The sequence below is a fragment of the Chrysochloris asiatica genome, unplaced genomic scaffold (assembly GCF_000296735.1).
Source record: "Chrysochloris asiatica unplaced genomic scaffold, ChrAsi1.0 scaffold00042, whole genome shotgun sequence".
In the NCBI taxonomy this organism is placed as follows: domain Eukaryota; kingdom Metazoa; phylum Chordata; class Mammalia; order Afrosoricida; family Chrysochloridae; genus Chrysochloris; species Chrysochloris asiatica.
The window spans coordinates 10723833-10744225 of NW_006408560.1; the positions used below are offsets into that span (position 1 = coordinate 10723833).

At 41.6% G+C, this 20393-nt stretch overlaps 1 protein-coding gene and 1 pseudogene across 1 annotated transcript; one reads left to right on the forward strand and one right to left on the reverse strand.

Annotated features, from left to right (window-relative positions):
- LOC102840066 overlaps positions 1–20393 on the reverse strand; it is a 1013887-nt pseudogene that overhangs the window by 409249 nt on the left and 584245 nt on the right.
- Positions 7651–7992, forward strand: SPRR1B (small proline-rich protein 1B). The gene is made up of 2 exons (XM_006861458.1): positions 7651–7782; positions 7855–7992. The coding sequence occupies exons 1-2, from the start codon at positions 7651–7653 to the stop codon at positions 7990–7992; spliced, it is 270 nt and encodes an 89-aa protein (XP_006861520.1).

A 20393-nucleotide genomic window follows, 5' to 3' on the forward strand; every position in this document is an offset into this window, starting at 1 on the left:
GGTCACCTCTCTTTGGAATGGGCAAAAATATGGATCTCTTCCAATCAGTTGGCCAGATAGTTATCTTCCAAATTTCTTGGCACAATGAGTGAGTGAGTGCCTCCTGTGTTGCCTCACTTTCTTGAAAGATTTCAGTTTTTATTCCATCAACTCCTGGAGCCTTGTTCTTTGCCAATTCCTTCAGTGTGCCTTGGACTTCCTTCTTCAGTATCATTGGCTCTTGGTTATATGCTACCTTTTGAAATGGTTGCACATTAACCATTTCCTTTTGGTACAGTGACTGTGTAATCTTTCCATATTCTTTTAATGATTTCTGCATCATTCAATAATTTGCCCAGAGATGAAAGTCTAGGCTTGATTTTTTTTCTTCAGTTCCCCCAGCTTGAGAAATGTTAAGCCTTTTCTTCCTTTTTGGTTTTCTGACTCCAGATCTTTGCACATTTTGTTGTAATAGATGGCTTTATCTTAAATGTATTAATCTTTTTTTGCCTCATTTTCCTTAATCTTGGGCATACTCATGTTACTGCATGATCACCAGCAGCTCTTACTAGGCTTTGCAGCCCAACTCATATGAAGCATGGTTATTACCATTCCAAATAACTAAGTATAATTCTGCAAACACAAACCCAAAAGGTACTGGGAAAAATGAAAAGAGATAAAGCAGGCGATGAGCCTAAGCATAGTGCATCACTGATGAAGGACCCCAATTTGGATACACACACACACACACACACACATACACTTTGTGAAAACAAAGAGAGGCACAGTCAATAGGAAGCAGACAAGAAGTTTCATCTGACATGAAGTGGGAGGAGAGGGATGAATGAGACAAATTAGTAATAATTATCATGCATAACAGTTTTAGTCAATTCATCAAAAGTATTGAAGCATCATCTTACTGGATCTTTACAGTAATCTTGTGATATGTGACTTAAAGTTATAAAGATGGAACATTTAAGTGCAGAAACTTACTCAAGGTCATTCAATTTAGAAAATCATCATTAGGTATTAAAACAACTGGGCTGTATTCTAAAGATGTATCTTTTCTATTATATTTCCCTAAAGAGAAAGGAGTCTTGGTGTACTATACTAGTGGGTTATGTACTGGGTTGCTAACTGAAAAGTCAGCAGTTCTAATCTACCAGTTGCTCTGAGGGAGAAAGATGAGGTTTTCTGGTCCCATATAGATTGTTGTTGTTATTAAGTGCCATTGAGTTGGTTCCAGCTTATAGTGACCCTATAATAGGGTTTCCAAGGAGCTGCTGGTGAGTTTGAATCATCGACCTTTTGGTTCAAATTGACCTTGTGATTCAAACCGACCTTGTGGTCCAGTGTTTTATCCTATAGCACTGCCCATGAAGATTACAGCCTCAAAAACTCCATGACACGTGGCTTTGAGTTGGAACTGATTCAAGGACACACAACCACCACCAACTACCAAGAATGAGAAGCTGCTTTTGAGTTGATAGCTATCCTTTTGTGATCTGGGCAGAGAAATGAGAAAGGATAAGAGCTTGCTCTGTTCTCAGGGAGATAGTGAAGCAGGAAGAGAATCAGGTATCCTAGATTCTGGTCTGATTCTGCTGCTAAACCAGCTAAGCAGCCTGAAACAAGTTCCTTTCCTGTTTGTTTCTGCTCCCTAAAATAAGATGTCTGAGTAAAGGTCTCCAGTGCTTCTAATACTGTCTCTACCTCTACATGGCTGTTTACAAGCTTCTCTCCTGCCTGCTGGACCAACGTTTTCTGGAGAATTCTAATAGTAGGGATATGGTGTTTCTTCCGTCTGTTTCTTCTCCTTTTCAGACAGGGAACGCTGTATGTTTGTAATTTTTTTTTTTTTTTATTGTGAATTAAGTGAACGTTTACAGCACAGATCAATATATCACAGACTTTGTTTCACTTCAATGATTGCAATCCCCTCAATGTAACATAATTTATCCCAATTATCCCTTATAGTTCTTGTTTTGGTCCCTCCTTGTTTCCCAACTCTTCTGAATTTTCCATGAGTAAATGTTGCCTTTTTGATCTCGAATGGTTGACAATTGTATGGTGTGTGTACCTCATTAGTGCTGTTGTCCCTCCTATATACCTATCTGTTACTTGGCTGAAAATTGAGCCAAGTTTACTGACTGAGTTTAGTTCCAGATCTGAAGAGTGACCAAGAACCGTAGTTTCAGGGTTCCACCAGTAAAGCTGATCTTTTCTATGATCTTATTTCACTTTTTCTCCCACTCTATCCAAGATCTTGTAATATGATCCTTTTCACACATTTGGTTGTGCTAGCAGGGCACCATCTAGTTCTTCTGGTCTCAGGATTGTGGAGACTGATGTTCACACAGTCTATAAGTCCATTAGACTGATTGCTTCCAAGCCACTTAATTTTCATCACTTTTCTTTCCTCCTGACAGGAAGAGGCCTGAGATAGCTGCTTAAGAGCTTTTAAGATCCCAGTTGATACTTACCAAAGCAGAATGTATGACATTGTCTTTGTGAACTGTGTTTATGCCAATTGACATAAATGTGATATAAAATCACTGTATGTTTTGAAAACTTGGTTGTTGTTTTTTTTAAATAACCATGGCCTGAGTTGAGCAGCCAACATTTTCTTCTCCATAGCTTCTTAAAGTGATCAGAGGGAGGTAACAGTAAAACTCTGTTAACACTGTATATTCCTAGCTGTTAAAACCAGTTGCCATTGTATCAATTCAGACTCACAGTGGCCTCATGTGTGTCAGAGTAGAACTGTACTGCATAAGGTTTTCAATGGCTGATTTTTTAGTAGATTTACAGGCCTTCTAAGGTACCTCTAAAGGAGCTCTTGTAGCGTAGTGGTTACGAATTGGGCTGCGAACCTTAAGGTCAGCAGTTTGAAACTACCAGTCACTCCATGGGAGAAAGATGAGGCTTTTTGCTTCTGTAAAGATTTACAGCCTTGGGTACCAGCTTCATGTGAGCTAAGTAGAGACTCCTATAGAAAAGCTAAGAAATACTGGGAGATGATACTTAGTATCAGAAGTTACACAACTTCCCAGATCTATCAGCTAACCCAACTCTGGTTGTGAAGAAAGTGAACTTCTCTGAAGGAAACACACCGGGAGAGCCAAGTCAGGGTTCTGTTTCAGTGAACATTACAGAGACTGGAGGCAGAGCAGTGAATTGGGTGGAGTCAAGGAGACAGACAGGATGGTCCAAACAGCGTGGGATATCAGTGAGACAAATCCTTTTGTATTCAAAGACAAGGTCCTGGATGCTGGGCTTAAGCTACTTGGCAGTAGAGTACAGAAGGACAGGAAGGAGTATTTTCTCTGGCGCTAAGAATCCCACCAATGCAGCAGCAAGTTCTGTCCAGAATGTCTTCGTCAGGCCTCCTGAGAGTAGGTTTTGATGAGGAAAGAGTCCTGGGTCCAAGCCTAGAGAGCAACTAAAGTGAGGCAAAGGGTTTAGAGCTCAGGTGTCATGATGAAGGTGGCCCCAGCCCAAAGGGAGGTGGTTCATCAACTGGATGACAATGAAGTAGATGGGTGGGGAAGGCAGCGGGAGCATCTTCTGTCCTTTCCTGAGTACTTCCTTTTCTTCTCAGCTCATCCCATGAGGTTTGTCACAAAGAACTCCCTACTAGCTTTCAAAGCAGTTTCTGGGCCACTCTCAACAAATAATGCCGTTTGTTCAGTCAGTCAGTCCATCAGTCAGTCAGACTATAATTGTCAATTCACTAAACAAGCAGTAACTGTACTTCCAAGTGGACCTGTGGTTAGAAGGACCAATGAGGGCACTATTGATGGAGTGATGACAAATCCTGGGTGGTGACCTAGCAGTGGAGCCAATAGGTGCTCCAAACCTTTAGGTATGTGTTGGGGGAGGGAGAGCAGGAGTGGATGGAAGGAGGAGGAGGAACCTTACACATGACTGGACTTTAAGGGTGATTTGGATTTTCCCAAGACCACACCTAATGATAGATTGTGTTTGGGACAGGTCTGAATTAATGATCTCAGTTTCTCATTATGATCCGAGGAAATTTCTGGTGTAAGGATATAAGGAATTTCAAGTAAGCCCCATAACAGGAAGAATCTTCAGGATCTGACCATCATGTTAGACAGACCTGTGCAGTGAGGGAACACCAGGCAAGAGCTTACAGAGTGCCCCCCTGACTTTCATCCTGATGTCTTCATTGATGGGGTCCTATCACTATGCCATCCTAAGACTCCCTCCAGGGTGAAAGTAGTTCAGGTCCAAGAAAATCATTTTAGATTTTCCCTTCCTCTCTTTCATCCTACCCTGTTGTTGTTAGGTGCCATCAAGTTGGTAGAAACCCATAGCGACCTTATGCACAGCAGAATGAAACACTGCCCGATCCTGGGCCAACCTCAGTACTGCTGCCACGCTTGAGTCCATCGATGCTGCCACTTGGCCAATCCATCTCGTTGTGGGGTCTTCATCTTTTTCTCTGACCCTCTACTTTACCAAACATAATATCCTTCTCCAATGACAGGTCCCTCCAACAATATGTCCAAAGTATGAGAGACGAAGTTTGGTCATCTTTGCCTCCAAGGAGCATTCTGGCTGCACTTCTTCCAAAATGGGTCTATTGGTTCTTTTGGCAGCCCATGGCACTTTCAATATTCTCCTCCAACACCATAACTCAAAAGCATCCATTCTTCTACGGTCTTCCTTATTCACTGTCCAGCTTTTGCATGCATATGAGGTTATTGAAAATACTATGGCTTGGGTCGGGTGCACCTTAGTCTTCAAGCTAACATCTTTGCTCTTCAACACTTTAAAAAGGTCACCCTAGTCTACTCAAAGATAATACTAATTTGCTTATTTCCACCTGTCCTAATAAATGATCCCTCGTATTTCTAGCTCTTCTAGAATACTGTTTATCCTCAGTGCCACTTAAAAGCTTTAGTCCTATTTAGGAGGATTCATCTGAGCAATGATTAATGCTTACCCAAAAGGCAAGACTCTGTCTTCTCAAATTGCAATGCATGCAAAACTTTTCTTGAACTATGAGTGTACCCAGCTCCAAGGAGTCTAAACTTTCCCATTTCCATGTTTAAACAGTTTCTTGTCTTGCCTTCATTTTCACTATAGGCACTGGGGAGAAAACTGGCTAAAACAAAGGCGAATCGAAGCTTTGTGAGCCTAACCCTTTTGTCTCCTGGAGTTTGATGTTTGACCTTGGGTTAGTTATTTTACCTCTCGTGGCTTCATATTCCCCAAGCATCACTCAAGGAACATAGTGCAGAGGCTCACAGAGGTTCCTTTAAACTCAACGGCTCTGAACTATGTTACATCTCTCACGCCAATGAATCCTTGGTCTATTGGAATGAAGTCCATGGATACCTTCTAGAATAAGAGGCATGTCTAACAGATATTAGGTATACCATTAGTATTTGTAGAGTGGATGATTAAGTAAATATGAATAAAAGAACAGCATGGGCTTGAGCAGGCTCTAACTCTCAGACAGCCCCGAGGAGAGAAAAAATCAAATAAGCATCCATAGATGAGATTGCAGTGGAGTTAGCTAGAAAAGGTTTCCAAGTTTCCAGGTGGGGAGTTGGGTTAGGAAGGGAAAGGGCCATGATCAGATGACTGGATGGAGTGGAGGGAAAAGCCTACCCCTACAGTTTAGCCCTTTAAAAATCTCTAAAGTAGGAGAGGGGTGAAGGTGTGGTTGGTGAAAGGCAAGCAGGTTTGCCCAGCTTAACAACCTGACAGGGAGGGGTGGAATTGGGGGGATGTTCTGTGAGTAATTCTGAATGTGTATAGCTCAGTGGGGTTGAGAGAAGAGGGGGAGGGGGAATGACTGTAATGACCTTGAATTCCTCAGATAAGGAGTCTATCAAGAGGCTAGCATCCCTCCATTCCATTACCTCCCACATCCAGTTTAAACTAAGGTGAACAGCTCAGGCCCACCTTCACTCCACTTGTTTTCTTCCCTTTCATATCTGTTCAGGAATCTCAGTCACATTCTATACCACAGATCACAGATTACGGAGGAATGGATGAACAAGAGAACAGGTCAGCGGCAAGGCCACACAAGGACTCAGATCTCTCTCCAGGTTAGTTACCAAACCCGTTAAGAAGACTATTGCCCACCCCTCCCCCAACCAAGTTCTACTCTTGGGTCTAAGGGGAGGGTGGCAGTGGGAATCAGGCCTTGGTGACATCATTGTCTGACAGCTGGTGCCAAAAAAATCAAGTGGGTGGTTTTTCATCACAAAAGCTGAGCCAACAGGTAATTGAGGGAGGGGAGTGAGGTGAATCATGTTTGACAGGCAGGGAATGAAAACAGAGCAACCCAGAGTGATTGTACTTCCTTGAGGCAAGGTTCATTAAGTATATAAAAGGCAGCTGGCTGTGGACTTCACACTAGATCCAAGCCACCAGACAACCTGTTCTACTCTGTTCACCAGGTAAGTCTCTGATATGAAATAATTTAGCATTCTTCTTTTTCAGTTCTTAGGAAACTGGACAAAGACAAACATGTGTAAGAAGCCAATGTAGGGTATTCAGCAAAGTTAGAGAATATGGAAATATTGTTATTTTAAATGAAAGTACCTTTGGGTTTTGATGGAACCATAGACATGTGTAAGTATACAGTTATACAGCTGGGATCAGGGAAGGGGAGGAATCTGTTCATGAGCCCACAGTCAGTTAAGAGTAATATCAGGACCAGGACTCAGACCCTGGAACTTTCAGCAATTCCATTCTCTCTGTTTATGATGCTTATTATAGAGTGAATGATTCATTGAACAGATGTCTACTGAGCATTTACTATAGTTAAGACGACATGTTGTGCACTTTGGGTCAATCAGAACAATATAGAACTTACTCAACACACTTACAACACATCAGGGAAGATGATTGTTGATAGATGCTGTTGAGTTGGGCCCCAACTCATGGTCTCCCCATTTACAATGGAACTAACACTGCCCTGTCTGTCCTGTATCATTTCCTGTTATTAATCAACAGTTCTGATCATAGGGCTTTCATGGATTGATTTCTGGAAGTAGATCACCAAGGTTTTCTTCCTAATGGAAGATAGTACATGTACACAAGTAGATGAAATGCTGTCTTTTGTAATTGGTAAAAGGAGACAGAAGTACAGTGGGAGACTCCTAGTGGTGACATATGAAGTGAGCTCTGAAGGAGGAACATTGAGAGAAGCAACAATGAGAAGGGCAGTGAAGTGAACTCATAGGGGCTTAGGTTAATACAGCATTGTCCCATAAATGACAGGGCATTCTGTGTTACTATGAGTTTGTAGACTACAGTTGGTTTATTGTATTATTTTCTAAAATACCTAATATGAGTACGTCTTATCACTTTACGAAGCTAGTTTTCCTGCCATATCTGCCGTACCTCAGGAAAACAGGAAGCTGATCATTGAACCCCACTCAAATGGACCAAAATAGTCTTTGAAATTCTAGCTCCATTTCTTGAAATGTCTCAGAAATTAGCAAAGCATTTTTAACTTTCATATTTATGGAGACAGCCAGGGAGAAGGCCTGTCTTCTAAAGGAGCCTGAACCAAGGTGTATTTGGCACTGAACATAATGTCTGCCCCATTTAGTCCCAATTTAACTAAAACATCTTTCATTTATTGATTTGCTTATTTTTATTTCAAGGTCTAACCACCTTTGAAGCATGAATTCCCAGCAACAGAAGCAACCCTGTACCACACCCCCTCAGCTCCAGCAGCAGCAGGTGAAACAACCTTGCCAGCCTCCACCCCAAGAACCATGTGGTCCCAAAACTAAGGAGCCATGTCACACCAAGGTGCCTGAGCCCTGCCATCCCAAGGTGCCTGAACCCTGCCATCCCAAGGTGCCTGAACCCTGCCATCCCAAGGTGCCTGAGCCCTGCCACCCCAAGGTGCCCGAGCCATGCCACCCCAAGGTGCCCGAGCCATGCCACCCCAAGGTGCCCGAGCCATGCCCCTCAACGGTCACTCCAGCACCAGCCCAGCAGAAGACCAAGCAGAAGTAAAGGGTGCACAGCCACACATGCGCCGGAGGAGCCAATCACCAGATGCTGAAATCCTCTCCCATTCTGTTTCATATGAGTCCCATTTACTTGTTGACCTTGAAAATGGCATTTGTCGTTCTGAGTCACAGTCCACCCCTCCTCTGTACCCTCTGCAAAGATTCCTCACAATCATTCTGACAGATTCCCTGAGACTCTGTCTCAGGGCGGGGAGGTGGGGTTCCCATGGGCTGAGCTTGTCTTCTAGCTGCTCAAGGTTTATCTGGCAAGGAACTTTGGGAGGGATTCAGGGATTCTCCACTGCCCTTATTAAATCACTTTTAATTTCACACCTGGCTATGTGTGTCATTGGCTGACTCAGACTTCTTCATGGTTCTCTCAAAGCAGGAACAGCACACTGAGAGGGGTTGGCTATAGTCAGAAGGTACCTGCTCCTGGCACTGAAAATGTGCATGCATGTGTGTGTGTGTTGTGTACAGAGAATATTCCTGGGCTGCCAAAGGGATATTATAAAAGGCCACTCAGAGCGTGTTACTTTGGGCAGCCTCTGCTAGAGCAGGGTTTTCTCCTTGCACAGAATCTAGCTGGTGCCGTCTTCAAGCCATCTCTGACCCTGAGTACTTTGCCTTCAAATTGTCCTGTTCTGTTTAGTTGATTCCTTTTATTATTATTATCTCAAGAAACAGTGCTCATACATGTCCCAGACTGATAATATCAGGTCTTCACTCTTCTTCTATGTCTGAGTTTTCATAACATACACAGCCAAGAACTTAAACACTCACACTTACAGACACAAATACACTTGCAGACACTAATCTACCCCCACACATACATAGAAACAAACAGAAATAGACCCCTAGAAGCAGACATTCACACACAGAGATACTCTGATTTAATGCCCTTGTTGTTAAGTGCTATTGATTCGGTTCCAACTCACAGTGACCACGTTTCCAAGGAGCAGCTGGTGAGTTTGAAGAGCTGATCTTGTGATTCAATCTGACTTTAAAATCCAGTGATTTATTCCACAGTGCCACGCCAGGAGTCCTTAATCCTTTGGTCAGTCTTTTTGTTTCATAAGTGCCCAGTGTGAAGACCCCACTGCTATAGCAAGGAAAGAGTAGAATCCACAGTCCTTCTAGGGATGTCTTCACTCCCTTCCCATACAAAGAGGCACTCACACAAACACATAGATACAAAAGGACACATATGTTCTCTCTTTGTATATAGGCACACATGTACCTACATACACATGTAGAGTCCCTCGTGAGTAAGATAATAGCTGAGGTTTCAAATGAAAGCGTATACAGACATAGAAAAGTTTACACAGATTTCAGTAGGAGAGAGTGGTACAGATAAGAAAAAAGCTCCCCATAAAATTGAAGAAGGGTCATTATACATAATGTCAGGAGTGAAAGGAGGCATATAACAGCACTTAGTACAGATGCTTCATTTTCCAGAGATAAAAATGAATGTCCAGAAAGAGAAGATAATTAAAGTCACCCCAAAATTGTGTTTCTGAATCATGCCCAGACTCTCCAGAACTGGCTCTCTTACCCTTTCATCTTCTAAATTTGGAGGATGACCAGCAAGTTTACAGGCCTGTATTCAGCAGGTTTGCAGACCTGTGTTCAGCAAGGAGATTTTAGGGAGCCATATCTAGAAGATGAATAAGAAAGAACATAGAAAAATGATGTATTTAAATAATGATATTGGAGAATAGTATTAAAAGTACCATAAACTGCCAGAAAAACAAACAAATCTGTATTAGAAAAGTGCAGGAAGAAGAGTCCTTAGAAGCCAGGCTGGTGAGACTTCGTCTCTCATACTTGGGACATATTAGCAGGAGGGACAGTTCCTGGAGAAGAACATCATGCTTGGTAAAGTGGAGGGTCAGCAAAAAGGAGGAAGACCTTCAACGAGATGGATTGGCACAGTAGCCACAGTAATGGGCTCAAGCTTAAAAATTATTGTGAGAATGACATAGGATGGGACAGTGTTTCGTTCTGTTGTGCACAGGATCACTATGAGTTGGAACCAGTTTGATGGTAACTTACAACAACAGCATATCTAAAAACATATAGGCCAGTAAAAAAATTCAGAGGGACTACAACTGGGGAGTTAATTCTGTTTCCTAACAAGATGCTTGGTCCACAACATGAAGAGGGTATGAGACAGATGTCAGGCAGCACCTATGTGATGCACTAACACTCCAGATAGACTTGGCAAGAGATAGCTGGAAACTGCAAGGCAGAAATTTTCCAACAGGTCATTACAGGGTGATGAGTAGTTGTCAAACTGGCAGGAGAGAATGATGTCTACAAGGCATGTGCATATTCAGGTGACTTCAAATTGCTACTCATTAGAATGTTGGAAAATGTTAGTAATATCTCTAGGAGTGGTGGTGGTGGTGGTGGTTGTGTGCCAGGAGAAGTCACCACTGAAGAATCTATCCATGAGTGAAGGCACTCACTGCTGATATATAGCTGTTAGAAGTATAAAGTCAAGGGACCATCCTAGAGGGATGTTGAGCAAAATGAATCAAAATCCGTAACCATCCTACATTCCACTAGGAAATATTCACTTGGGCACACGAGATTTGTTTATAAGAGGACCATTTCAACATTACACCCATCACCTGTTCTTGACCTCTTTCTTCATGTTCCAGAGGTAGATGAAAATTCCTTGTCTCTGTTCCTTGTTCATTGTCCTGAGGCCCTCTTTTTAAATAGAGTGACATCATAAGATTCTCTTTACAGCCTTGCTAGAACTAACATCATCCCCAGTAATCATGGTAAAGATCCACATATATGGAGTGTCTGGTCACAGGTAGACACATAAAAGGTCAATCCAGAAAGTATAAGAACTACCCGCCATCCTCTCATTGGGCACCAAGTCTTACATTCCAGAAAACCTCATGACACATACTACCCAGAACACACCAGCTTTAGAAATGTAACTGCATGTCTAAATGCATGGAATTATTTCATTTGCGCTGATTTTAAATCCTACAGGGTAAGCAGCAAAGGAAGCATTCAAATGATGGATATGACTTATTGTTTCATGGTGTTCAATTTCCACTATCTATCTATCTATCTAAGCAGCAAAGGAAGCATTCAAATGATGGATATGACTTATTGTTTCATGGTGTTCAATTTCCATTAATGTCTGAAATTTAGAGGCCTCATGTATACAACATTTTGTACTGTGGTTGTTTATATGTTACTATGATGCTGGAAGCCATGCCACTGGTATTTCAGTACCAGCAGGATCATCAAGCAGAGCTTTCAGATTAAGTCAGACTATGAAGACAATCTACTTCTGAAAATTAGTCAATGAAAATCTATAGCTCACAAAAGATCATTGTTTGACTTGCTTACTTTCCTTGGGTCTTCTGGAAGGATAATCTAGTGAAATAGTAGGCCAACAAGGTCATGGGAAACCATTAGTGAGATGGATTGGCACAGTAGCATCAATGATGGACTTGAATTTGCTAGTGATTGTGAGGATGATACAGTACAGGGCAATATTTTGTTCTGTTGTCCATTGGGTTGCCATGAATTGGAATGGATTCAATGGCAGCAAACAAAATAATGTATGTTTAGTAACTACCCTTTCAGACAGCCCAAAGAAGGCATTTAGATAAATTTCAGTATCGTTATAAGGACTCATCAAATGATTTCTCTGACTCTGCCCTAAACATTTATTTTCATCATTGGACAACTGTGTTCATCCTTCTGCATTGCAAATACAACAATTGTTTCATGTATCTTAACTGGATTTCTTAAAAACAGAACCTAACAAAGTCTTATGGACATGTAGGGTATTTGGGAATGTAAACCTAGGAGGAATGAGTTATACAGGGCAGTAAGACTGTCAAAAGGCGACAGCAGTAAGACACTATATTACAAAGCAGGCAACAACAAAGGGCAATTAGCTCTTGATCCCTCAGGACTTTCTGAGAAGGCAAGAAGTAAGTCTCAAAAGAATTTTCCTTGAAGTGAAAGGAGAAGGTATTTTATACCAACTATGGGTCAGAATCGACTCAACAGCACTTAACAACAAGAACAACAGGTCTCCTGGTGTGGTGCTGTGGGTTAATGCACCAGACTGCAAAGCCATTGAACTGCAAGTTCGGTGGTTCAAGCTTACCAGTTGCTCCTCAGGGTCACTATGGGGTCGGAACCAACTCAACAGCACTTAACAACAACAACACAGGTCTCCATTGAAAAAGTATGGACACATGGGCATTAACTACCCTTCACTCAAGCTTACACAAACAAAAACATGTTACAGATAACCACAGGCACCTTACACTATGACATCAGAAAACTCCTGGATCAGGAAGGGAGAGGCAGAGACCTCAGACACCAAATCTGGCCAGCCAAAGAGCAAGGTTCTGTTAGATTTAGAGTACATAAGAGATATCCAATACTATCCACCCACAGGTCTGAAGCAAAACCCAACACTCACACACCAAGAGAGCTTGGCCAAACAAACAGGAAGAACAAGATTAGCATTAAAATAGAAGTTCTAGAGGCTTATGTCAGAAAGGTTTTATTGAGAAGGCACCATTTAGGGCAGGGCAGGATAGAACCCACCCAGGGAAGCAAGAGAGACAATGATTTTTAATTTTTTTTCTAGAACCAAGACTCAGAATCAAGAAAGGATGAGAATGACCCATGTTCAGAGCTGAGATTCAGGTCCACCCAGGTCTCAATGACAACCTAGGCACTATAGAGGACAAAGGATCAAGAACAGTTTTCACTAGAGCTAAGAATCCCAGAGGAAGCAGCAGGTTTTCACCAGAGTTCCCTCTGCCAGGAGCTCCTGACAGGAAGCTTTAGTAAGGAAAGGGATCTGTACCCAAGCCTCAAGGAAAGTTACAGCAAATGCATAATCCTAGAGCTTAGGTGTGTGGGTGGCATTGGCACCAACCCTAGAAGGAGACAACTGGCCAAGATCTAGCAGAAAGGCAAGGAGATGGATGGGGAAGGTCATAGAAGCATTGCTCTATTGTGACCACTCCTCAGTATCATCCTAAGTTTGTCACAAAGTAGTGAATCATATTCAAATAACCTCTTAATGGCTCTGGAAATTTTTTCTGGGACTTTCTAGAAACTAATACTATCTATTGATCTATCTATCTATCTATCTATCTATCTATCTGTCTGTCTGTCTGTCTGTCTGTCTGTCTGTCTGTCTGTCTGTCTGTCTGTCTGTCTGTCTATCTATCTATCTATCTATCTGTCTGTCTGTCTGTCTGTCTGTCTATCTATCTATCTATCTATCTATCTGTCTGTCTGTCTGTCTGTCTGTCTGTCTATCTATCTATCTATCCATCTATCATTTGTCTTTGTTTCTATCTCTGTATTTCTATCTTCTATGAACCTACAAATTTGTAAGTGAAATAATAATGATCCGTTGACTGAGCAACTACAATAACCAGGCAGTGTGTGAGGATGAAGTCTGTACATTGAGGAAATGGAGGAAGCTGCTGCTGATGGTAGTTAGACTAGGGGTTCAGGTTTATGGGAGATGACACAGCAATAGAAATATTGGAAGGAAGTAACTAACTACACACCCAAATTTTAAGGATGATATGGATTGCCAAAGACCACACCTCTTATCATTGTATACTGAGGGCAGTTCTGAGTTACTGGCTTCCGTTTCATTTTTGTTCCTGTTGTTAATTGTCACAAGTCAGTTCTGACATCAGTTTCATCCTATCACTGTTATTGTTGTTAGGTGTCATCTAATCAGTTCTAACTTATAGTGATCCTATACACAACAGAACACACTGCCCAGTTCTGTGCCATCCTCACAATTGTTGTTTGAGCCCATTGTTGCTAGTACTGTGTCAATCATCTTCTTGGGGGTCTTCCTCTTTTTAGTTGACCCTCCACTTTACCAAGCATGATGCCCTTCTCCAGGGACTGTTGTCATTGTGCTGTTGAGTCACTTCCGACTCATAATGACCCTGTATAGGATTTCCAAGGAGCAGCTGGTGAGTTTGAACCATTGACCACGTGTCTCAAGCTGACCTTGTGGTCCAGGCTTCATCCTACAGTGCCACACCAGGACTTCAGGGACTGGGCCCTCCTAAAAAAAACATGTCCAAAGAATGATAGACAAAGTCTTGTTATCCTTCCTTCTAATGCGCATTCTGACTGTACTTGTAAGAAATTTATTTGTTATTCTGGAAATCCATGATACTTTTAATATTCTTTGACAACACTACAATTCAAATGCATGCATTCTTCTACAGTCTTCCTTATTCATTATTCAACTTTCACATGCAAATGAGGTGATTGAAAATACCTTGGCTTGGAGTCAGGGACACCTTAGTGCTAAAACTAACATACTGGATCTTAAGCACTTTAAAATGTTCTTTGGCAGCAGATTTGCCTAAAGGAATACGTCCTTTGATTTCTTGACTGCTATTTCCATTGAGTGTTGATTTTGAATCCAAGCAAAAAGATGTTTTTGACAACTTTGTTCCTTTTTCCATTTATAATTACATTATTTATTGATCCAGTTGTGAGGATTTTTGTTTTCTTTACATTGAGGTGTGATCCATAGCAAAGGCTGTAGTCTTTGCTCTTCATCAGTAGGTCACGTCCTCTTCATTTCCAACAAGCAAGGATGTGCCATCTGCTTATTGCAGGTTGTTAATGAATCTTCCTCCAATCCAGATGCCATGTTTTTCTTCATATAATACAGCCTCTCAGATTATTTGCTTAGCGTACAGATTGAGTAAGTATGGTAACAGTATGCAATCCTGGTCCATACCTTTCCTGATTTTAAATAATTAAGTGTCCCCTTGTTCTGTTTGAACAATTGCCTCTTGGTCTATGTACAGATTCCTCATGAGCACAAGTAAGTGTTCTATAATATCCATTCTACACACTGTTATCCATAGTGCGTTATAATCCACACGGTCAAATGCCTTTGCATTATCAATAAAGTACAAGTAAGCATCCTTCCGGTATTCTCTACTTTTAGCCAAGATCTATCTGACATCAGCAATGATATCCCTAGTTCCATGTCCTCTTCTGAATCCAACTTGAATTTCTGGCAGTTCCTTGTCAATGTACTGTTGCAACCCTTTTTGAATGATCTTCAGCAAAATTTTAACTTGCATGTGATATTAATAATATTGTTTGATGATTTCACATTCTATTGGGCCACCTTTCTTTGCAATGGGCACAAATATGGATCTTTTCCAATAGGTTGATTTAAAAAAAGGTATTTGCAATAAATAAGTCATTGGGCTTGCAGAATTCTGTCATTTGATCTCTAGCATAGTTTCTTTCTCCAAAGATATCATTTCCAACTACTGATAGTTCCTCTTTGTTTCCAACTTTCACCTTCCAATCACCAGTAATGATCAATGCATCTTGATTGCATGTTTGATCAATTTCAGACTGAAGAAGTTGGTAGAGTTCTTCAACTTCATCATAACTGGCTTTAATGGTTGGTGTAAAACTTTGAACAATAGTGGTCTTAACTGGTCTTCCTTGGAGGAGTATGGATATTATCCTATCACAGACAGTGTTGTACTTCAAAGTAGATCTTGAAATGCTCTCTTTTACAATGAATGCTGTGTCATTCTTCTTCAATTTGTTGTCTGTGACATATTAACCTTTGTTGTTGTTGTTAAGTGCTGTTGAGCCAATTCCGACCCTGTATAGGGTTTCCAAGAAGTAGCTAGTAAGCTTGAACCACTGAATTTGCAATTCAAACAACTTTGCAGTCTGATGTATTAGCACACAGCGCCACACTAGGACTCCATGATAGTACAATTCAGAATGACCAAAATTCATCCATTTCAGCTCACTAATGACTAAGACATCAATCTTTATGCATTCCACTTCATTTCTGATGACTTCCAATTTTTCTAGATTTATACCTGCTACATTCCATATTCTGATTATCAATTGGTGTTTTCTACTGCTTCTTCCCATTTTGAGTGTGTCACATCAGTAAATGAATGTCTTGAAAGCTTTGCTCCATTCACACCATCCTATCACAAGCAGAGGAAACTCTAGCTAAAGGATTCTGGCAGCCTCGCCTCTCTTGCTTCTGTGTTACCCCCCAGAGAAAACAGACACCATGAGAAGCAGGATCTTTAGGATTATGCCATCACATCAGACAGTTTCAGTCAATCATAACTGTCTATCCCCAATAACCTTTACTACCTTGGTCAACGGAGTCCTGGTGTGGCACTGTGGGTTAATGCACCAGACTGCAAAGCCATTTGAACTGCAAGGTCACCCCGGTTCAAGCTCACCAGCTTCTCCTCGGAAACCCTATACAGGGTTGCTATGGGTGGAAACCAACTCAACGGCACTTAACAACAAAGCTTGGTCAACATAACAGCTATAGCTTCCTCTGGCAACTCAGTTCAAAAGCAGATATTTTATTTTAGCCTTTCCTTTCCTCTTCTAGGCCTGGGTCTAAAAGAAGAAAATCAGGAGATATACTTACTGACCCACCCTCATGGCTTACCAGAATAATAAATTCCAACTGTTCTTGAACATCCACTTCAAATATTCAGCATCTCAATAGAATAAACATAAGCTGAAGATTATGTTCTTGGTTAAGAGGTATGGAGGTTTCTAGTCTCCAAAGCTCCAGAACTTCCTCCTGATTTAATCTACTATACCCAAGAAACCTCCTACACCCAACAACCCCAACACATGGGATAGGCAATATGAACAGGCCTAGGGAGCATCACAGAGTACTGGTATGACATTGTAGGATAAGCTCAGAAGCCAAGATGGGCTTGAATGACAAGGTCAGTGGTTCAAACTCACCAGCCACTCCTTGGAAATCCTATACTAGGATGCTATGAGTTGTAACCAACTCAACTTGCAGGCACTTAACAACAAGGTAACATCACTGTCAGACAACAAATACCAAACAATGCTACGCCCAGGTTTGTATCACAAAGACTGGAATGAAGATAGAGCTGCCCCCCAAATCCTACTTCCTTAAGGTTGGGCTCATTTGCTACATAAAATCCAACTGGCCAGAGACTCCACACCAGACCAGAGAGTCCAGACAACTCACTCTTCACAGTGTAACAGGTGAGTCTCCCCACTGGGAACTTCTTAGTATTTGTCCTGTAATGTTTTATATTGATGGGAATCTCTGGAGCGTTTTAGGATTTCTATTTATTTTACATTAAATGCGATAGCTTTTTGTGCATAGTACACTATAAATTTTCACATCTGCCACTATAGCTATGCAAATTGGGGTCAGTATAGCTTAATGTTTTTTGTAAGAATTGCTACTGTACTGGCAGAACAATTTGGACTAGCACTCATGTTCAGGGAAGTTTTAGAGACATCTTTTTCCTCCCTCTTAGCTTTATTGAGGATTCACAATATCAAAGGTGCTGCACTAGGCAACTTTGAAGTTCAAAAGATGCATTTTATATTTTTACCTCATGGACCTATGATTCATCAGGGAACATTATACATGGGCATATGTGAACATACAAGATAGGAAGTTATTACTAGATAATGTGCTGTGTTATTTTGAGGAGCATGACTTAACATTAGACTGAGAGTGCCTGAAGAAGGCGTCATGATGGGCAAAGAAGTGTAGACCCAGAATGTGGAATGGAAAGTCTTCCAGAAAGCCTGCAGTGAGGGGATTCTGTAAGCAGAGGGTCAGGAGTGAGATTATGTGGGGATCGGGAGAGGTTCAGAGTTTACCTCTGGGAATTCAGGCGCTTTTTGTGTTGGGCATGAATGGGAAGACTCAGACATTTTACCTTATCACCTTTCCAAATTCTCTAAAACCTGGGAAGGCCCTGGAAGCAATCCTGAAGCCTGCTGTATTGTGTGTTTCTAGCAAGTGTTTGTAGATGAACCAGGAAGAAAGGACCATATGAAAGAGTGCCACTCATAGGAAGCAGAAAAAAATCACCCTTAGACTTCTCCTCTTAAAGGACAGACTTCAAAGCACCTTTGATCTAAAATTCAAGGAAACAGAAAAGAAGAATGGAGAGGTTCTCACATCTAAAAGGATCAAAATGAGATATAGTTGATCTCAAACTTGAATTTTGTATTTAGCCAAACAATTAATTCAGTTTTCCTTTCTCTAGGTTCAGCGACCTTTGAATCATGAGTTCCTATCAACAGAAGCAGCCCTTTACTCCCCCATCTCAGCATCATGAGCAGCAGGTAAAACAGCCCTGCCTGCCTCCACAGGAAACATTTGTTCCCATAACCAAGGAACCATGCCACCCTTGTGTTCCACAACCTGGCAACATCAAGATTCCAGAACCAAGCTACCCTGAGTACCCCAATCCAGGCCACTCCAAGGTCCCTGATTCAGGCCACTCCAAGTACCCAGAGCCATACCCCTCACCAGTCACTCCAGGCCCAGGCCAACTGAAGAACAAGCAGAAGTGATGTGATCTCTTCAGATCTGCCCTTGAGGAGCTGACCACCAGATGCTGAGCAACTTCTTCCAGTCCACTTCTGCATCTTAATTGTCTGTAGACCTTGTAATTGTTTGTTGTCACCAATAGTCTCTTTCTTGTTTGCATCCTAAAAATATGGACTACAAAGTTTTCCCCTACATGCACTCAGGAAAGTCTCCTGAGCCTCTGAATTAAGCAGAGGATCTTAGTGGCTTGGCTGATCTTCAGCCACTCAGGGTTCATGTGAAGAGGGATTCTGGATGGAAACAAATTCATGTTTCTTTGTCTGCTCCCATTAAATCCCTTTTCATTTCTCTCGGCCTGTGCCTTTGTCTGACTTTATTCCTTGTCTTGCTCTTCCATCATCAGGCAGAAGCTGTGGACAGGAGAGTATTGGTATGAAGTCATTGGATGCTGTCAGTGGTTCCTGGGGTTGTGCTTAGAGGCCATTTCAAGATTGTCAGTGAATATTTTGCATTGATACCAAACCTGGTACTCTGGGTAGCCCCAGATAGAGGAGGGCTCTTCTCTTGCCTTTTACTGAGTCATACATCAGTCCCTTGGTTCCTACTCCAAGCTACTTCTGACCTTAGAACCTTTCCCATTGTTGTTGTTGTTAAGTGCCGTCGAGTTTGTTCTGACCCATAGCAACCCTGTATAGGGTTTCTGATGAGCGATTGGTGAGCTTAAACTGACAACCTTGAGGTTCAAACAGACTTTGCAGTCTAGTGTATTAACCCACAACACCACACCAGGACTCCAGGACCTTTCCCATAGTTTTCTCTTTATTCCAAGAAAATATTATTCTTATATACTTAAATCTGGTTTACGTTTTTCTTCATTCTTTTTCTCTTTAATATGCTTCCAGCACATGCAGACACAAAAATACTCATTGAAGAACACTCACTGTACATATTCACACTCTCAGATGATCACACACACACACACACACACACAAACTTCGTCTTCATTATCTCAGGCAATGCTGCCTTTTATTAAACACTGACTGTATGCAGAGATACCTACAACTGTTCTAAGAAGACTAAATGAGGGTCCAGTGTCTCTTCTGTGTTGGTTTTTGTCTTCTCTAGGAGATATGATAGTTATGCATGCTTTCTCCAAAAAGTATATACACACATACACATACATGCACAGACATGCACTATAGAGTCTTCCCCAGCATAACCCACAGAAATAGATCTGTCCTGGTGTGGCGCTGTGGGCTAATACATCAGACTGCCAAGTCGTTTGAATGGCAAGATTAGTGGTTCAAGCTCACCAACTGCTCCTTGGAAACTCTATGCAGGGTCACTACAGCTCAGAATCAACTCTATGGCACTTCACAACAAGTGATTTAAAACAGGAGGTGACTATCAAAAGGGGATTAGAATGAGGAGTGCATCATCAGAGTGAAGGCACAAGTGTAGAGAAAAGTAGATCACTGAGCTTTAAAAGGTTAAGGTGATCAAGATACTTTAAGAGCCACTAGTACAGTGCCTCCATTTTTCAAATTTAAAAGGTGACACTGATTTAAAGTCATTCAGAGGTTTTCAGATCTGTAATGACTGAATCTGAGATCAAAACTGTTTCCAGAGACAGAGAACTCAGCAGAAAATTTCAGTGGGACTACACTGGTCTCTGTGGATCAAGTCCTACTTTTTCATAGGGCAGGTGGTCTGTATTATTCAGAAGGTGTGAGGCAGCTGGCAGGCAGCACCTGTGTCATGCACAAGCACTCCAACTAGGTTTGGCAAGAACACCAGAGATATTTGGAAGCCGTAAGACAGAAATTGGCCAACAAGCCATTGCAGGTGATGAGTAGTTGTCTAACTGGCAGGAAAGAATGATGTCACTGGTTCTGCACACATATTGAGGTGCCTTCACATTTCTGCTGATATTAATGATAGAATAATTTGAAGATTACACAGGAACAGTCACAATTAAATAAGGTGATTCGAAGTGAGAAAAT

What these genes read in the sequence shown, in the direction of transcription:
- SPRR1B (XM_006861458.1), top strand. Translation starts at nt 7,651, where the DNA reads ATGAATTCCCAGCAACAGAAGCAACCCTGTACCACACCCCCTCAGCTC. An exon ending in AGGAGCCATGTCACACCAAG is followed by an intron (nt 7,783 to 7,854) that starts GTGCCTGAGCCC and finishes TGCCATCCCAAG; the next exon opens with GTGCCTGAGCCCTGCCACCC.